We start from the raw sequence: 20,896 nt of genomic DNA, 5'->3' as shown, positions 1-20,896 counted from the left end.
AGGGGGCTGAGCACGCACCCTTGTGGGGCCCCAGTGTTGAGGATCAGCGAAGTGGAGATGTTATTTCCTACCTTCACCACCTGGGGGCGGCCCGTCAGGAAGTCCAAGACCCAGTTGCACAGGGCGGGGTTCAGACCCAGGGCCTCGAGCTTAATGATGAGCTTGGAGGGTACTATGGTGTTGAATGCTGAGCTATAGTCAATGAACAGCATTTTCACATAGGTATTCCTCTTGTCCAGATGGGATAGGGCAGTGTGCAGTGTGATGGCGATTGCATCGTCTGTGGATCTATTGGGGTGGTAAGCAAATCGGAGTGGGTCTAGGGTGACAGGTAAGGTAGAGGTGATATGATCCTTGATTAGTCTCTCAAAGCACTTCATGATGACAGAGGTGAGTGCTACGGTGCGATAGTCATTTAGTTCATTTACCTTTGCTTTCTTGGGTACAGGATGGTGGCCATCTTGAAGCATGTGGGGACAGCAGACTGGTATAGGGAGAGATTGAATATGTCCGTAAACACACCAGCCAGCTGGTCTGCGCATGCTCTGAGGACGCAGCTAGGGATGCCGTCTGGGCCGGCAGCCTTGCGGGGGTTAACGTTCTTAAATGTCTTACTTACGGCGGCTACGGAGAAGGAGAGCCCACAGTCCTTGGTAGTGGGCCGCGTCGGTGGCACTGTGTTATCCTCAAAGCGGGCGAAGAAGGTGTTTAGCTTGTCTGGAAGCGAGACGTCGGTGTCGGCGACGTGGCTGGTTTTCCTTTTGTAGTCCGTGATTGTCTGTAGACCCTGCCACATACGTCTCGAATTATTTTCGCAAGCTACCCGGAACATATGCCAGTCCGCGTGATCAAAACAACCTTGAAGCGTGGATTCCGATTGGTCAGACCAGCGTTGAATAGTCCTTAGCACGGGTACTTCCTGTTTGTGTTTCTGCCTATAGGAAGGGAGGAGCAAAATGGAGTCATGGTCAGATTTGCCGAAAGGAGGGCGGGGGAGGGCCTTGTAGCCACCCGGGAAGTTCGAATAGCAATGGTCGAGGATTTTAGCAGCCCGAGTACAACAGTCAACTTCGGCAGCCTAGTCCTCAAATTTGCTTTGTTAAAATACCTGGCTACAATAAATGCAGCCTCAGGATATGTGGTTTACAGTTTGCATAAAGTCCAGTGAAGTTCTTTGAGGGCCGTCGTGGTATCGGCTTGAGGGGGGATATACACGGCCGTGACTATAACCGAAGAAAATTATCTTGGGAGATAATATGGTCGGCATTTGATTGTGTGGTATTCTAGGTCGGGTGAACAAAAGGACATGAGTTCCTTTATGTTACTACAATTACACCATGAGTCGTTAATCATGAAACACACACCTCTGCCCTTCTGCTTCCCGGAGAGATATTTATTTCTGTCTGCACGATGAACTGAGAACCCATCTGGCTGGACCGATTTCGACAGAATATCCCCAGAGAGCCATGTTTCCGTGAAACAAAGTATGTTACAGGCCTTGATGTCTCTCTGGAAAGAAATCCTTGCCCTGAGCTCATCGACTTTGTTATCCAAAGACTGAACATTACCGAGTAATATACTTGGAAGCGGTGGGTGGTGTGCGCGCCTCCTAAGTCGAACCAGCAGGCCTCTCCGAGTGCCTCTCTTCCGCTGGTGATGTTTTGGGTCAGCCGCTGGAATCAGTTCAATTGCCCTGGGGAGAGCAAACAAAGGAACTGCTTTGGGAAAGTCGTATTCCTAGTCGTAATGCTGGTGAGTTACCGCCACTCTGATATCCAATAGTTTTTCCCGGCTGTATGTAATGATACAAAACACTTTCTGAGCTAATAATGTAAAAAATAATACATAAAAAAACAAAATACCGCAAAGTTTCCTAAGAGCTAGTTGCGAGGCCGCCATCTTCGTCGGCGCCAGAGACACGTGTACTACTTCCCAAAAAAGGTAATACATCAATTGTCAAGTCTTAGCCGCATCGTTGCAGAGATGACAGGGTTTTCTGTTTTACACGATAGACAATCATGTCTGTTGTACATACATTTCTGTGCAAAAGTTCTGTAATATAATATAATCTGAACTAGCCTCTTGAAGACTCATCGTGGGTGGGAATAAGCATGTAATTGAACCTGTCAAGAACCAATCAAAAGCCGTTTGCCCTGGGGGCTCAACACTTTCATTGGTTGGAATCACAGAACTTAATTAAACGCAGAGCGTGGATGAAAAGATCCTTGTTAGGATGATGAGGACCCACTCTGCTCGCTCCTCCTGCATTCACAACACACATCAACATGTTGTTTCCTGTTTTTATTTATTTATTTATTTACTTGCGTTGTGATGTTGACTAGGCAGATGTGGTTTCTGTTTTGTCTTCACACTTCTCATTAGGTCTGCCAGCTTTTAATTATGAATATGCAGGTACACAGTACAATAAGGAGCAGCAATAATTGGGGGATTACATTTATAACTAGACTAGAGATAAGCCCCTAGCTATAGTTAGTCAGTGGTTGCACAACTAACTAGCTGGAATGAAGCAAGGGTATGAATACTAGAAATGTCAATATTTCCGTTCACGGTTTACAGCAGGTCTCCAGATACCCAGAACTGCCTGACCAGCCAGCTTAGGGCTGTTGCGGTGACCGTATTACTGCCACACCGGCGGTCACGAGTCATGAAGGCAGTCAAATTCCACATGACCGTTTAGCCACAGTAATTAGGCTTCTCCAAGCTCTGATGCCGCTGCTGGTCATTAGTAGCCTACCAAACTTGCTAACTGCCGGGTACTCAGCACTCTATTGTCCCTCTAATCACTCTGACGTCAATGCAAATGTTTTCGAAAATCTAATCAAACACTTCATGAGAGCCCATGAGCTCATGTTGTGCAACATTTCTATAGGCTATGAAATTGCGGGAGAAAACAGAGTGATGGCCGCTAATACAAAGAGGAGGTTTCTATAGACTAGGCCTACTATATTTATTTCTCAACTTTCCTAATATTAAGCATTTCGATACAGGTGCATGATAATGGTCCGTTCTGAATTTACATTTACATTTACATTTACGTCATTTAGCAGAAGCTCTTATCCAGAGCGACTTACAAATTGGAAATCAAAACAAATGTCACACATATATTATTTAGTATATGTAAAGAAGATAAATCAAGAAAGGTCTGATGGGTGACATTATTAGCATATCACTTGTGAATTACATATTATCACTTGTGAATGTTGCCCAGCATAAGAAACAATCCCTTTTTTTTTGCGACTTTTTAATAAGGTTTGTACCACAACTAAAGTGGCCAAATAACTTCTTAAAATTAAGCACATTAATCCGCTTTACAAGGGATGTAGAGCCTAACTGGCATAAATAAGCAGCGAGTGAGTTTCAAGTTTGGGGAAGATCATTTTCACCATGAAAAGGCGTCTTCATAATAAAAGCATTACATGCATAATTGTATTTGCGGTCACTTTTGATAATGGTGTTTTTCGCTAATGGAACATAGCCTAATAGTTTCAACATTTTAAGCTAAACGTTCTGACCTGTTGCGTCAGCAACATTGCATAAATACGTTTTTTTGATGCTAGTGGTTGTATTAATATGGGATCTATCGCATCCCACAACTGTCCCAGACTATGTTTGGAATATTTATTTATCAAGTGCTTGTCAAATTGTGAATGAGAGACTATTGGAGTGTGTACAGCCTGCGCAAAAAACAAAGCAGTTCATGCCTTTCAAGCAACTTTTTTCAAATCATCATTAGAATCTCATCATCCAGCCTTACAATGTATTAAAAATCAAAACATATAGCCCGACGTTTGTAGAACAACTAAAGTTACATTAATAACTCTAAATTAAGCATATAGGAGTACCCATTTCTTTGTTAACCGCTCAACACATAATAGCCGCATGTGCGCACTCCCTCAAATCGTTTGGAGAAAATATTTATATTTTATTTAGCTTTGATCAATTGTATTATTCATACTATAAAATAATATAAAATAATGCCACGGAATTATAGGCAAATCTTGTCTGCTAAATGAACTAGTGTTGTAAGGTTCCATATTTATTTTCTTAGTCAACCATGTGTTCTTGAACGTAGCCCTGTCTTTCATTTTTGTTCATTGATTTCACCTGTGTTAGTTACTCGCCTGGTCTCATCAGCTCCTTATTTAGTTCAGTTCATTCTGTTTGTGCCTTGTGAGGTGTTGTTCATTTTGACGCTACTAAGCCTTTTCCTAGCTCGTTTGTGAGAACCAGTTATAGTCTTCAGTCCTAGTTTTGTTTCACCTGCCTGTTTGCCTACCTGTGTATGACCATTGCCTGCCTGTGACCACGATTCCTGTCTTCTGTGAAGGCAAAATAAACACCTGCCGCACTCTGCGTGTGAATCTACACATTTTTCTCCCTGAGTAATCATTACAAGTGTAGCCCACAGCCATTTGGCATAGCCACATCAGGACCTAACATAAGGACTGTTCCGAGACAGGTGCATGATAATGATCCCTTCTAAATCAAAACTAATTTCACACATGGTCCCGTGTAGCTCAGTTGGTAGAGCATGGCGCTTGCAATGGTAGGGTTGTGTGTTCGATTCCCACGGGGGACCACTATTAAAAACAGTATGAAAATGTATGCAGTTGCTCTGGCTAAGAGTGTCTGCTAAATGACTAAAATGTGCATTTGTTATTTAGTATTTACATTAAATAAAGAATAGTCTGATAGTGGACAATATTAGCCTATCACTTGTGAATGATGTATTATCACTTGTGAATTATGTATTATCATTTGTGAATGATGCCCAGCTTGTGCAGTAAGGCAAGAAACAGCGAATGCCTTTTTTCTAATCATAGTCGCAACCTCATGTAGCCTAGCCCATACAGTGAGGGAAAAAAGTATTTGATCCCCTGCTGATTTTATACATTTGCCCACTGACAAAGACATGATCAGTCTATAATTTTAATGGTAGGTTTATATGAACAGTGAGACACAGAATAACAACAAAAAAATCCAGAAAAATGCATGTCAAAAATGTTATAAATTGATTTGCATTTTAATGAGGGAAATAAGTATTTGACCCCTCTGCAAAACATGACTTAGTACTTGGTGGCAAAACCCTTGTTGGCAATCACAGAGGTCAGACGTTTCTTGGAGTTGGCCACCAGGTTTGCACACATCTCAGGAGGGATTTTGTCCCACTCCTATTTGCAGATCTTCTCCAAGTCATTAAGGTTTCGAGGCTGACGTTTGGCAACTCGAACCTTCAGCTCCATCCACAGATATTCTATGGGATTAAGGTCTGGAGACTGGCTAGGCCACTCCAGGACCTTAATGTGCTTCTTCTTGAGCCACTCCTTTGTTGCCTTGGCCGTGTGTTTTGGGTCATTTTCATGCTGGAATACCCATCCACGACCTATTTTCAATGCCCAGGCTGAGGGAAGGAGGTTCTCACCCAAGATTTGATGGTACATGGCCCCGTCCATCGTCCCTTTGATGCGGTGAAGTTGTCCTGTCCCCTTTGCAGAAAAACACCCTCAAAGCATAATGTTTCCACCTCCATGTTTGACGGTGGGGATGGTGTTCTTGGGGTCATAGGCAGCATTCCTCCACCTCCAAACACGGCGAGTTGAGTTGAGCCAAAGAGCTCCATTTTGGTCTCAACTGACCACAACACTTTCACCCAGTTCTCCTCTGAATCATTCAGATGTTCATTGGCAAACTTCAGACAGCCCTGTATATGTGCTTTCTTGAGCAGGGGGACTTTGCGGGCGCTGCAGGATTTCAGTCCTTCATGGTGTAGTGTGTTACTAATTGTTTTCTTGGTGACTATGGTCCCAGCTGCCTTGAGATCATTGACAAGATCCTCCCATGTAGTTCTGGGCTGATTCCTCACCGTTCTCATGATCATTGCAACTCCACGAGGTGAGATCTTGCATGGAGCCCCAGGCCAAGGGAGATTGACAGTTATTTTGTGTTTCTTCCATTTGCAAATAATCGCACCAACTGTTGTCACCTTCTCACCAAGCTGCTTGGCGATGGTCTTGTAGCCCATTCTAGCCTTGTGTAGGTCTACAATCTTGTCCCTGACATCCTTGGAGAGCTCTTTGGTCTTGGCCATGGTGGAGAGTTTGAAATCTGATTGATTGATTGCTTCTGTGGACAGGTATCTTTTATACAGGTAACAAGCTGAGATTAGGAGCACTCCCTTTAGGAGTGTGCTCCTAATCTCAGCTCGTTACCTGTATAAAAGACACCTGGGAGCCAGATATCTTTCTGATTGAGAGGGGGTCAAATACTTATTTCCCTCATTAAAATGCAAATCCATTGATAACTTTTTTGACATGCGTTGTTCTGGATTTTTGTTTTGTTATTTTGTCTCACACTGTTCAAATAAACCTACCATAAAAATTATAGACTGATCATTTCTTTGTCAGTGGGCAAACGTACAAAATCAGCAGGGGATCAAATACTTTTTTCCCTCACTGTAGGCTTATATGTTTGATAAGGTTTGTATGACAACTAAAGTGGCCAAATAACTTCTTAAAATTAAGCACATTCATCCGCTTTATAACCAGTGTAGAGCCCAACTGGCATACATGAGTTTCACATTTGGGGAAGATCATTTTCACCATAAGAATACTCCTTTCTAATAAAGCATTACATGCATAGTCGCATTTGCCGTCACTTTCGAGAACAGTTTTCCCGCTAATTGATTGCATTTTGGAACATTTGCGCTTATAGCCTACTGCCGTGTGCGCATTGCTGCGCTTATAATGTGAAGAAATAGCCTAATAGTTTATCAACATTTTAAACTAAACATTCTGATCTGTTGCATCAGCCTCATCACTTTTAACATTTTTTGATGCGAGTGGTTGTATTAATTTGGGATCTATCGCATCTCACAACTGTCCCAGAGTATGTTTGGAATATTTATTTATTGCACAGAAGGACAAGTTGACCAATAGAATAGGTCAACTTTTGTACTATGGGGGATAGTAGATTGACATAGGCTAGTGCTTTTGCTGTTCGTTAGGCCTACTATCTTGTTGGCTGATGAAAAGTAGGCTAAATGTGGACATTTCTAACATCTTCAATATGCCTTGCAATTCGAAAAGAGGGACGCGCGCAGTTGCATCCCTGATGTAACTGTCTTCATTCACTTGTAGCCTACTTCTTAACTGAAATGCCTGTGAGAAGGACCTGCTCATGTGACAGGCATTGGCGAATAAGTATTGAGATATCTGACAGAGCCATGTGAGTGAGAGGTACTTCAGTGCATGGCAGCCGGGAGAAGGGAATTATAATTATTATATTCATCCCAAGGGCACAACGGCCACTTTGGCCGCAAAAGGCATGGATTTTATAGGGGGCATTACAGCCACACAAGGGTGATGCCGCCGGGAAATTCGAGGCCTGGTGAGAATATTATCAAGTACTTGAGAGACAAAAAACACAAGAAACAAATCAGAGCTCCTGCCTTTCATGTAACTTTTAAAATAATCATTAGAGTCCCATCAAGCAGCCTTAGAATGTATAAGAAATCCAAACATATAGCCCAACGTTTGTAGAACAACTAAAGTTGCATAAATAACTCTAAATTAAGCATATAGGAGGACCAGTTTCTTTGTTAACCGCACAACACATAATAGCCTCATGTGCGCACTTACTTTGAAATTGTTTGGAGAAAATAGCCTTTCTATTTTATTAAGCTATGATCAATTGTATTCTTCATACTATAAAATAATAAAAAAGAATGCCACGGAATTCTAAGCAAATCTTGTCTGCTAAATGAACTAGTGTAGCCCCCAGCCATATGGCGTAGCCATATCAGGTCCTGACATAAGGACAACTCAGAGTATGAAACTCTGTTCTTCTGAAATATATATATTTTTTCATATCATGTTTCTTTAGACCTGTCTAAAATAAATAATGGATTTATTGTGATGGTGTAGCCTACATTAAATTGATTTATTATACTTTTTTTGAATGTAGATGTTCCAAAGGTCTGCATCAGTGGTGTCAGAAGGTGTGCTGTGAAGGTGTGGTGCAGGAATCAAGCGCAGGACGCAGGAACTTAGTCCAATAGACTTTAGTGAACCAAAACTCAAAACGAGTCAAAAGAGCTTGGATACGAGCGATTACGCACACAGGCGTAAAATCAAACAAAATAACAATAACGCACAAACACGTGCGAGAACCTCTCCAACACAGAGGAGAGAACGAAGCACAGACATACACGACAGCAAGTTCAATCACACACAACACATGACAAACACAACGAGAACTTATAGGACAATAATGAACGCTAAACGATAACAGGTGTACAACATCAAGACAAAACCAAACGAACAACGAAACATACAACGGTGGCAGCTAGTACTCCGGAGACGACGACCGCCGAAGCCTGCCCGAGCAAGGAAGAGAGGCAGCCTCTGCCGAAACCGTGACAAGTGGCTTGTAGGCTATGCGTGGAAGCCAGGAGATGCTAAACCGTGAAACCGGCAGTTATTTGCTTGACAATCACCGGCTGACCAAATTTCATGACCGCCACAGCCCTACCCAATCCATAGTTTTTGGAATTTTTTATGCTACCTGACTGTCTAGCTTTCATTTGGGTGATTATTAGCGAGTTGGACACAGTCAAGAAACTCTATGAATGTAGGTCCATTATCATTTCTACACAGTTTCGATTTGGTTTTAGTCATTTGAAAGTATATTGAATTGGTCAATATTTAAATATACTCAAACCACTTGTGGGCCAGATTGGACCCCCTCGTGGGCCAGGGCCATATGTTTGACATCCCTGGTCTAGGCTCTGGAGGGTAGGGGCTAGGGGTTGTTTCTGGACAGGCCATGGGTATTATGGCAGCTCAGTCAGTCAGTCACACATTCATAAACCACTCTCACTCACTCACTCACTCACTCACTCACTCACTCACTCACTCACTCACTCACTCACTCACTCACTCACTCACTCACTCACTCACTCACTCACTCACTCACTGGTACTGTCTATAAATGTTAATAGCTGTCAAATACTTGCTTCCTCTGTCCTTGGGAGAATCTCAATTGCGTTTCCTTGATTCGTTGCATCCTCTCTGCTTGTCTCCTTCTCTAAACCCATTGGATGAGAAGGTCATAGGTCCAATGGGTTTTAAGAAGGAGGTGAGGATGTGAGGATTCAAGGAATTGCAATTGAGATTCTCCCCTAGTTTCCTCCGTTCCTCACCTTCCTCTGAAAGCACATTGGGGGAGAGGAGTGAAGGTTCCTCCCCTCGGGCTCCAATGCACTTTCAAAGAGAGGCAAGGAGTGGAGGAAACAATGTCAGAAGAAGCAAGTATTTGACGGCTAGTTTTCCAACTCAGAGTCTGTTATTTATCTTTTCCATTCTTCAGGAATGTTTAGCATGGCTATAAATTATATAGAAGTTGACTAAAGCACAAACAGACCTGGCTACTAGGCATGACAAAGAAACATGTGGTGTCCATGTTTCTTGTGACATTTTGAATGACATGTAGATGTTTTGTTGTTGCTAGGTGGAGTTATGGTCTCATTGTGTTGTTGCTAGGTGGAGTTATGGTCTCATTGTGTTAGGTGGAGTTATGGTCTCATTGTGCCTATCTAGACTGTTATTCCTGTAACTACACATGTGAAGCTGCAAGAAAATCACATTTAAATGTATATCAAACCATTTAGAAAATCTGACCCTGAAGTCACACGTTGGCCCCTTTACTTATTGAAAGACCCATAGATGCCTCTACTAATGATCACACTATTGTGCTCAAAACATGTAATTGTAAAGTCTAAGAGCATCTAAAGTGGACTGGATATCTTCTGAACTGGGTACCAAAGAGTTCAGAAAGAGAGTGAGTGGTGAGTGCAGTAAGAGTTCTGATTGGCTCAACAGATTGGTGGGTGGGTGCAGTGAAACATTTGCATGCTGATTGGCTATACAGAGTGATTGGTGGGTGCAGTGAAATGTTAGCGTCCTGATTGGCTAAATTGAGTGATTGGCAGGTGGACTGACCTGTGGCCTTGGGTGTCCTGTGACAAGACAGGTGAGTTCAAGGGTCTCTCCTTCCCGGATGGTGTACACCCTCTCCGCGTGGCGCTCCTCCTCCACGTTACACGCGTGGCCCGAATGCACAATGCGGACCGTAGGGGGCGCTGTAGAAGACAAACAGAAGAGTTAGTACATCTCAATCATTAAAAGAAGAAAGTCAAAGCTGCAATGTCCAAATTAATTCACACAATTTACATTGGAGATCCTATATGTATAACTGGGGAATGAACATTTTGTGCATATTTTGAGTAAAGAAACTGTGTGAATTATTGAGTGAAGAGACATTTTATTTATTTATATGCAAAGCTTTTTGGATAACATTGTACTGTGTGTTTGCGTCCCTTCACTCTCTTTAATTTTATAAACCTGGGTAAATCTGAATCGATCCAGGCGCCATCTGGATGAGCTCAGAGAAACAGGGTATCAGTTTTAACAGAGTCAGGGGAGTGGTGTTGAGACACACACACACACACACACACACACACACACACACACACACACACACACACACACACACACACACACACGTCCCCCATTGATTTCTGCCTGTTTGATGCAATAGTCACCCAGATTGGCCCCGTGGTGACCCTCTTATCCTACACACAATCTAATATCTGTGAGGTCTTTGGCCTGATTTTCCACAGTCGTGATGTTCTGCTTTGTTTTGAGGATTATGGTTCAATTGAACAGCATCTGCAGGTATCATGTATCCCATGCCTATTAATATATTTGATAGCACTGCAGGTAGTCTGTCCTCATTAAACATCAAAACACCCAAAACAAACCTCTAAATCCAACAACCCAGATGCACACAGAATGGCTTTAGTGGAAACACAGGCTGTTCTCAGGCCTGGTTGTAGCTAGATATGTTCGAGTCGCGTCTGGGGCAATTTTAGCATTTTATAATATATAAATATAATAATAATATGCCATTTAGCAGACGCTTTTATCCAAAGCGACTTACAGTCGTGCGTGCATACATTTTTGTGTATGGGTGGTCCCGGGGATCGAACCCACTACCTTGGCGTTACAAGCAACGTGCTCTACCAGCTAGTTAACCCTAACCGTTTTCCTAACTTTAACCTAATTATTCTCATAACCTGCCATGTTAATTATCCTAACCTGCTGCTTAAGTTCAACTAATCTACTACGAAAATTCACTTCTGCCCGGAGAACTAATGTGATACACCCAGCCGCACAGCAACGTCAAGGGAACAACGTCAAGGTTTGTTGATCAATTGTCAGTTTGTGAACAGACAGCATTTGTCAAATGAAACTGTTGTAGTGGGTTGTCCAGAGAAAACAATTATGAAATTTGCAACAAGGTATTTGGGAAAACTACCCCTGTACAGTAGTGGCGGTCAGTGCCGTTTAAGATGAGGGAGGATGATAACAGTTTCTATTACAGCATATTGGATGACTGTCATTCATATTCCATTCACCCAGCTCAATGTAACATCGATAGGTTTAGGCTACTACATGATGCTCAAATTTTCCCTGTACCCATCATGAGGTTGCTACAACCTAGCCTATGAATGAAAGTTTATAACGTAGGTGCACAGGTCGATAGAATTTTGAGTAATCAAGGCGACAGAGAGTGACACATTCAATACCGCCTTGCACACTCTTGCCTGCATCTAGCTGATCTAGGGTGTAATCAGTAGTCCAACAGTTGAAAACAAGAGTTTCTATTGGACAAATTCAGTTATGTTTATCCCTGTTTCGTTCCATTTGCTTCCGTTTAAGAAATTTTTTTCAACAGAATCGCCGCAATGAATACACCCCTGATCACACACAAACACAGTTCACTTTCATAGAAGCCACATACAAACAGCTTATTGTACATATATAATTCCTTCTCGCATCTATGTATGCACTCTCCTCCTTTCACCTTTTCCCTTCGCTTCGCTTGTGGACCGCTACAATCCTGCAGTACAGTGTACAGTCAGCAGCAAGCAGTTAAGCAGTTACACCGGTGGGCCCCGGTAGCAATAAATTAATACAACCAAAAGCTTACTTTGACTTGGAAGAGCTCCAGTGTTGGATAGCCATAGCCAGCTAGCTAACATAGCATCCCTCTCTGTTTGAGCAGGGTGTTTGAGTAGACTAAACTAGCTAGCTGCATTCCATGCTAGCTATATAAGTGAAAGTAAAAGTGAAAAAATACATACTACGAAATATAGCTAGCTCTCTCTGTCTCTCTTTCTGTCTCTCTCTCTTGCATCTCCTTAATATTGGAAGAAATGAATTTGTTCAAAACTGTTCAACAATTGTCTTTCTCTCTCTTTGAGTCAACTACTCACCACAGTATATGCACTGCAGTGCTAACTAGCTATAACTTATGCTTTCAGTACTAGATTCATTGTCTGATCCTTCAATTGGATGGACAACATGTCAGTTCATGCTGCAAGAGCTCTGATAGGTTGGAGAACGTACTCTGGAAGTTGTCATAATTACTGTGTAAGTCTATGGAAGGGGGTGAGAACCATGAGCCCTCCTCGGTTTTCTATTGAAGTCAATGTACCCAGAGGAGGACGGAAGCTAGTGGTGTTATTCTACAGAGTGCTGCTGAGGCTGCTGTAGACCTTTATTGCAAAACAGTGTGTTTTAATCATTATTTGATGACGTTAATATATTTAGTATAGTTTTATCTAAAAATGATAACTTTTTTTATGTTTCACTTCTTTTCTTTTTCTGAAATTCACTGATGAGGATAGTCCTCCCCTTCATCATCTGAGGAGCCTCCACTGCTGTACAGCTAATTGTTCCTCTCTCTGCAGTAAGTCTAACTCAGCCAGTTGTTACTCTACTACTCTACAGAGCTCGCTCACAGCTGTCCATCCTCATGTGATTACAGCACAGGTGTGTGGTGTTTTTCTCTCTCTTCCTTACGCTCGGCCGACCATGTTGATGGTGATGAGGAATGATGCTGCCCTTGGTTCACCCCCATGTAGAGATACAGAGAGAGAGAGAGAGAGAGAGAGAGAGAGAGAGAGAGAGAGAGAGAGAGAGAGAGAGAGAGAGAGAGAGAGAGAGAGAGAGAGAGAGAGAGAGAGAGAGAGACCAGGGGCCGAAGCAGGGATGTGGGCCAGATCAGGTCAATAGCCCATGTCTTCTCTACCTTGGCTAGGGAGAGACGGTATGGGAGCCTGGGGAAGCACGCTAGACCCACTGGGGCGTGAATGATGGGGTCGGAAGAATTTGACCGCTAGAGGCTGATCATAGGTCAGTATGTGTTTCTCCCTCGAATGGTTAAGTTTAGGATGTGGAAAGTTAGCTGAGCCCAGATCTGGGTAAAATAAGCCTTGTCATTTGTCGCTTCAGGGCCAGAGCATGAGTAGTGAACTTGGGTATAATCAGATGGGAAAATACCGTTTATTTCACTGCATCAGTGTAGCTTCCTGCTCCAGAACACTCAGTAGACTCACACACCCTAAAGCAGAGAATCACGTTGGGCTCTAGATCGCTCTGGTCTCACAACACGCTAATGAGACTAAGCGAGTGTGTGTGTGTGTAGCGACACTCCTCCTGTTGGCTGCACTGGGAGTCCTAGACACAGTGCATCCTTAGCCACACGCTAACCCGCTAACCCGCTAGACGCTAGCCTGCAAGACTCTAACCACACGCCCTCCTCTTACTGCACTACTGTGACTGTTCCCTCACTGTGTCCTTCTACTCAGCTTGTTAGCATAATGCCCTTAAATTGAATTTAGCTCACTAACTGCTACGTAGATTTATTAAATAACACTGAGATTGATGCTAACAGGAAATGCTAACAAGTCATCCACATGGAGAGAGCCTGCAGTGGGTCTCTCCATTAGGGGATGAATCCGCCAGCAGTGTATTCCAGAGGATTGAAAGCCCTGGCTGGGTAGAGAAAAGCTTCACACACGGCTGCCACTTAAAACTAAAGACCCTAGGCACCAGGCAACATGCTGCTAATGCAATTTACTCCAATAAGCCAGTAACTCTACAACATGCTATCAGTCCTGATATGGGAGAGGAAAACTGGAGAAACACCCAGTGAATTATCCTCACTGATGCAGTAAGAGCACGTACACACACACACACTCACACAAACACAGCCGCACACTCACAAAGATGACGCACATTAACAAATACAAAAGTCACGACTCTCTCTCTCTCTCTCTCTCATGCTGTGATGTCAGAAACCCACCCTCCCCCGTCCTCTGAGCTCTGAGATACACTACCGGTCAAAAGTTTTAGAACACCTACTCATTCAAGGGTTTTTCTTTATTTTTACTATTTTCTATATTGTAGAATAATAGTGAAGACATCAACACTATGAAATAACACATATGGAATCATATAGTAACCAAAAAAGTGTTTAACAAATGAAAATATATTTTATATTTGAGATTCTTCAAATAGCCACCCTTTTCCTTGATGACAGCTTTGGACATAGGCAGCATTCCTCCTCCTCCAAACACGGCGAATTGAGTTGATGCCAAAGAGCTCGATTTTGGTCTCATCTGACCACAACACTTTCACCCAGTTCTCCTCTGAATCATTCAGATGTTCATTGGCAAGCTTCAGACGGCCCTGTATATGTGCTTTCTTGAGCAGGGGGACCTTGCGGGTGCTGCAGGATTTCAGTCCTTCACGGCGTAGTGTGTTACCAATTGTTTTCTTGGTGACTATGGTCCCAGCTGCCTTGAGATCATTGACAAGATCCTCCCGTGTAGTTCTGGGCTGATTCCTCACCGTTCTCATGATCATTGCAACTCCACGAGGTGAGATCTTGCATGGAGCCCCAGGCCGAGGGAGATTGACAGTTCTTTTGTGTTTCTTCCATTTGCGAATAATCGCACCAACTGTTGTCACCTTCTCACCAAGCTGCTTGGCAATGGTCTTGTAGCCCATTCCAGCCTTGTGTACGTCTACAATCTTGTCCCTGACATCCTTGGAGAGCTCTTTGGTCTTGGCCATGATGGAGAGTTTGGAATCTGATTGATTGATTGCTTCTGTGGACAGGTGTCTTTTATACAGGTAACAAACTGAGATTAGGAGCACTCCCTTTAAGAGTGTGCTCCTAATCTCAGCTCGTTACCTGTATAAAAGACACCTGGGAGCCAGAAATCTTTCTGATTGAGACGGGGTCAAATACTTATTTCCCTCATTAAAATGAAAATCAATTTATAACCTTTTTTACATGTGTTTTTCTAGATTTCTTTGTTGTTATTCTGTCTCTCACTGTTCAAATAAACCTACCATTAAAATTATAGACTGATCATGTCTTTGTCAGTGGGCAAACGTACAAAATCAGCAGGGGATCAAATACTTTTTTTCCCTCACTGTATACACATACATACTGTACATATATACATACATCCATACACACACACATTTCATTTTTTAAATTATATTTCCCTTAATTACTTTCCAACCCCACCACCCTTTCCCCAATTGGAGTAAACTAGTGAACAACAAAGCTTAGGCCACTACTTCCAGCCCATACATACTATATAAATTTTATGGACACAGTCAAATTCTACAATAATTATATTTTGTTTGTTTTTACTCCTACACTTCCTCCGATCATGTTCATGATGTCCATCTGGTTTGCTTCTATATGCCTTATTTTTCTAACTGTGCTCTTTCACAGAAGCTCTCAACCTATAACCTATATACTTATTATGGACACAGTATGCTTTACATTAGTTATCTTGTTGTTTTTAGTTGTTGTTATTAGTCCCACCCTTCAGCTCCATTCAACACCTCCCATCTATCTCTTAACACCATCCATATTGGATTTCTATTTGCCATATATTTTCAACTGTACATTTTACATTTTAGTCATTTAGCAGACGCTCTTATCCAGAGTGACTTACAGTTAGTGAGTGCATACATTTTTCATACTGTACTGTGATGTTTTACAAAAGTTCTGAACCTTTCTATTCTCATTGTTTCTACAGATCGTAAATTGAAAATAAACATTTTTGATAAAAGTATTATTATATTATTGATCTATTGACTATGACTTTTCAGATCACCCAGTAGTGATATCTGCAGGGTTAGCTCCAGGTAAATATTGCAATCCTTTAGCCATTCCTGGACCTGTCCAAAAACAAGCTACAAATGGACAGTACCAAAACAAATGATCTAATGATTCTGTCTCTTCGCAGCAAAATCTGCAGAGCTGGGAAGATTGTATCCACCATATAAATAACGTTATATTGGTAGCAAGAATTGTATATAATAATTTAAATTGAAAAGTTATACGTTTTGAATCCGGCGTTGTTTTGCGTATCAATTCATAAACACTATGCCATGGAATTGGTACGTCAAAAATCTCTTCCCAACTATTTTGCAATCTATATAGGACGGCTGTCAATCCTTTGGTCCTTAAATTAAACTGGTATACTTTTTTATTTATCACAATTTTCTTTAACCAATTATATTCTTTAATGCAAGACCGACAGACAAGTTCCTTACTTTTTCCCCCTTCCACTTTCCTTTTCCATTTTTGTGGTAATGTTGCAATTATTTGGTTGTAATTTTGGGTAGAGCAGACATTTCCATATGTTTTTGTTAGCTGCATGTGCGACATAACTCCACCAGTCCTACCGATAATATCATTTACGAAGATTATACATTTTTTAAACATTTTGTCAAAAAAAAAAAGTTTTTTTTATCAATTAGTATATTTGAGTTTAACCACAATATTTGTTGCATTATTTGCTTTGTTTTTTCTGGAGGATTAAATTGAAATTGCAACCAACTTTCTATGGCTTGTTTTAGAAATAGTGATATTTGGGAGATTATTTCCTTTTCAAATAACTTCCAAGTGAGCGGTTGTAATCTGAATAAAGGGAAAAAGGCCATTCTTGAACATTGGGTGAGACAATCTTACTAATTTGCTAGAGAACCGTTGTTGCTCCTAGATGTTTCCACTTCTCAATAAAAGCACTTACAGTTGACCGGGGCAACTCTAGCAGAGCAGAAATTTGACGAACTGACTTGTTGGAAAGGTGGCATCCTATGACGGTGCCACGTTGAAAATAACTGAGCTCTTCAGTAAGGCCATTCTACTGCCAATGTGTGTCTATGGAGATTGCATGGCCGTGTGCTTGATTTTACACACCTGTCAGCAACGGGTGTGGCTGAAATAGCCGAATCCACTAATTTGAAGGTGTGTCCACATACTCATGTACAGTGGTGGAAAAAGTATCCAATTATCATACTTGAGTAAAAGTAAAGATACCTTAATAGAAAATGACTCAAGTAAAAGTGAAAGTCACCCAGTAAAATACTACTTGAGTAAAAGTCTAAAAGTATTTGGTTTTAAATATACTTAAGTATCAAAAGTAAATGTAATTGGAAAAATATACTTAAGTATCAAAAGTAAAAGTACAAGTATAAATAATTTCAAATTGTTTATATTAAGCAAACCAGACGGCACAATTTTCTTGTTTTTGAAATAACTAGGGGCACACTGCAACACACAGACATCATTTACAAACTAAGCATTTGTGTGTAGTCCTCCAGATCAGAGGCAGTAGGGATGACCAGGGATGTTCTCTTGATAAGTGCGTGAATTCACACAAATGCTTAATTTGTAAATGTAACGAGTACTTTTGGGTGTCAGGGAAAATGTAAGGAGTAAAAAGTACATCCTTTTCTTTAGGAATGTAGTGAAGTAAAAGTAAAAGTAGTCAAAAATATAAATAGTAAAGTAAAGTACAGATACCCCAAAAAACTACTTAAGTAGTACTTTAAAGTATTTTTACTTAAGTACTTTACACCACTGCTTTTGTATATATAGTGTACGTAGGGTAGACTAACTAACTAACTATGTACAGTAACCTATGTAGGGTAGACTATCTAACTATGTACAGTAGCCTATGTAGGGTAGACTAACTAACTATTTCAGTAACCTATGTAGGGTAGACTAACTAACTATGTAGTGTAACCTATATAGGGTAGACTAACTAACTATGTACAGTAACCTATGTAGGGTAGACTAACTAACTATGTAGTGTAACCTATATAGGGTAGACTAACTAACTATGTACAGTAACCTATGTAGGGTAGAATAACTAACTATGTACAGTAACCGATGTAGGGTAGACTAAATAACTATGTACAGTAACCTATGTAGAGTATATGGAGTAGCAGTCATATTGAGGCTCAGTATTTAGGGTAAGCTGTGTTTCTCTCAGGATGTTGTATCTGAACTCCCTCACACACACACACACACACACACACACACACACATACACACACACACACACTCCCCTGGGCTGTGCTGTGGTGCTATAAATAGAAGCGGGGGGCTGGGAGCAGGAGGAACAGGAGAAGTAGGAGGAACAAGAGGAGTAGGAGGAGCAGGAGGAACAGGAGGAGTAGGAGGAACAGGAGGAACAGGAGGAGTAGGAGGAACAGGAGGAGTAGGAGGAACAGGAGGAGTAGGAGGAGCAGGAGGAACAGGAGGAGTAGGAGGAGTATGAGGACCAGGAGGAACAGGAGGAGTAGGAGGAACAGGGGGAACAGGAGGAGTAGGAGGACCAGGAGGAGTAGGAGGACAGGAGGAGTAGGATGAGGAGGAGGAACAGGAGGAGTAGGAGGAGTAGGAGGAACAGGAGGAACAGGGGGAACAGGAGGAGCAGGAGGAGCAGGAGGAACAGGAAGAACAGGGGGAACAGGAGGAGCAGGAGGAGCAGGAGGAACAGGGGGAGTAGGAGGAACAGGAGGAACAGGGGGAACAGGAGGAGCAGGAGGAACAGGAAGAACAGGGGGAACAGGAGGAGCAGGAGGAACAGGGGGAACAGGAGGAGTAGGAGGAACAGGAGGAACAGGAGGAAAAGGAGGAACAGGGGGAACAGGAGGAGCAGGAGGATTAGGAAGAACAGGAAGAACAGGGGGAACAGGAGGAGCAGGAGGAACAGGGGGAACAGGAGGGGCAGGAGGAGCAGGAGGAGCAGGAGGAACAGGGGGAACAGGAGGATCAGGAGGAGCAGGAGGAACAGGAAGAACAGGGGGAACAGGAGGAGCAGGAGGAGCAGGAGGAGCAAGAGGCAGGAGCCCCAGATGTGTCTGTTCTGTTTGTTGTTTCCTCTAAATGTGACATCACCTCCCGGTTTGTGAGGGGTTAGGGGGGTGTGAGTGTGTGTGTGTGTGTGTTTGTGTGTTGGAGGAGGCAGAACAGGGTCCCACCAGACAGATAGCCTGGCCCTCCCTGTCCCTAGCTCACTGAGGGGAGACGGAGACAGATTTATCCATTCACATTGGAGAGATTAAATGTGATTTGGCTAAAGCAGGCCTGTCACCATGGCCCTGGTCTAGCAGAGACAGAGAGGCACAGAGAGAGACAGAGGGCAGGGACAAAGACTCTAAATTTGACAAACCAATGAATGTGAAAAAAGACCACAGCTGGGGCTCGTTGATGCTGGGCTTAGTGTCTTCAGACCAGCCCCTCAAGGCTATTAAGCGTGTTGTGCTAGCTTCCTGGTCCTGTTGGGCTTCTTAGCGCGTGTGTGTGTTTGTGTTTGTGTGTTTGTGTGAGAGAGAGAGAGAGAGAGAGAGAGAGAGAGAGAGAGAGAGAGAGAGAGAGAGAGAGAGAGAGAGAGAGAGAGAGAGAGAGAGAGAGAGAGAGAGAGAGAGAGAGAGAGAGAGAGAGAGAGAGAGAGAGAGAGAGAGAGAGAATATGTTTCCCATGCCAATAAAGCCCTTAAATTGAATTGAATTGAGAGAGAGAGAGAGAGAGAGAGAGAGAGAGAGAGAGAGAGAGAGAGAGAGAGAGAGAGAGAGAGAGAGAGAGAGAGAGAGAGAGAGAGAGAGAAAGAGAGAGAGAAAGAGAGAGAAAGAGAGAGAGAGAGAGATATCTGTATACAATGCCTAGTTTCTGTATCTGTTATCCCACACAGAGCCATTATCAGGAGGCAGCCAGGCCCAGGAACCAGGACCACCACTGTGGAAGCTAAACTGGCTGCTGATGTCACAACGAGAGATTGGTAAATCAGGGGAAAGACGATAACAGTGTACAATGACATCATAGAAGAGCAAAGCAATAACAGCATTATGATTCAGGCTTCAAGCTTGGATGTATTCTAAAACAACACCTGATGTAGTCTCGTTATAGATGAACAACATAAATGAATAATAAGGGGAAAAACACATTTGATCCACTGATTGGTTGAAACACTGTTAAATTAAAAGTCTGGGAGCATCTAACAGTGCATGGGTAATCTCTTTTGTATTCGCTATTTTGTACACCCTGCACTATTGGAATCTGCTTGTGTGTGTGCCTACACTACCGGTAACAGCAGAAATACACTGACTCGTGAATGACACAGCATTGGGTTGCCTGTTCAGCACATTCATACACTACTACATCACTGTCATCAAGTAAACCTGAGCTGACTTGAGCTGATCACCATCCGTCAGCAGAAGTTGCCAGCAGGTATCTATCCACACCCGTTAATGCACTCAAATGCACTCCTGTCCCTAAAATGTTATTGTAAATGACCCGTCTGTATGGACTGCATTCTTACATCAACACTGATTATCTATGTACTGTATGTACAGATGTAGGATCTTAATATGATCACCCTGTTGTTGCAAACTTGTAGTGTATTCAATATGTAAAAAGGCTTCTAAAGTTAGTAATTTCCACTGTAAAATGTCAGACCTGATATGCCTTAACCACTTAAATGTAGGTTCCCCAAATAGGGGACCTTAAATAAATGCATTATTCAATGTCGTCTAACATGAGAACGGTAGCCCTTATCCATGAATACAGGATGTCTCCTGAAAGCTGGAGAGTTTGGCTTTCCAGCCGTACCATATAATCTTTGCTGAGACTTAGTACCATACAGTGG

The 20,896-nt window shown here is 42.4% G+C and overlaps 1 protein-coding gene across 3 annotated transcripts in view; it reads right to left on the bottom strand.

Moving 5' to 3' along the window:
* Positions 1-20,896, bottom strand: part of LOC121548651 (MAM domain-containing glycosylphosphatidylinositol anchor protein 2-like) — a 321,553-nt gene that overhangs the window by 205,691 nt on the left and 94,966 nt on the right. For all 3 annotated transcript variants that reach the window (XM_045210138.1, XM_045210139.1, XM_041860170.2), the window contains exon 2: positions 10,020-10,159. In XM_045210138.1, coding sequence (XP_045066073.1) covers positions 10,020-10,159 — 140 coding nt within the window. The remainder of the gene's footprint in view (positions 1-10,019; positions 10,160-20,896) is intronic.

The sequence above is a fragment of the Coregonus clupeaformis genome, chromosome 33, assembly GCF_020615455.1.
Source record: "Coregonus clupeaformis isolate EN_2021a chromosome 33, ASM2061545v1, whole genome shotgun sequence".
NCBI lineage: Eukaryota > Metazoa > Chordata > Actinopteri > Salmoniformes > Salmonidae > Coregonus > Coregonus clupeaformis.
This window is presented reverse-complemented; position numbering and strand designations above follow the sequence as displayed.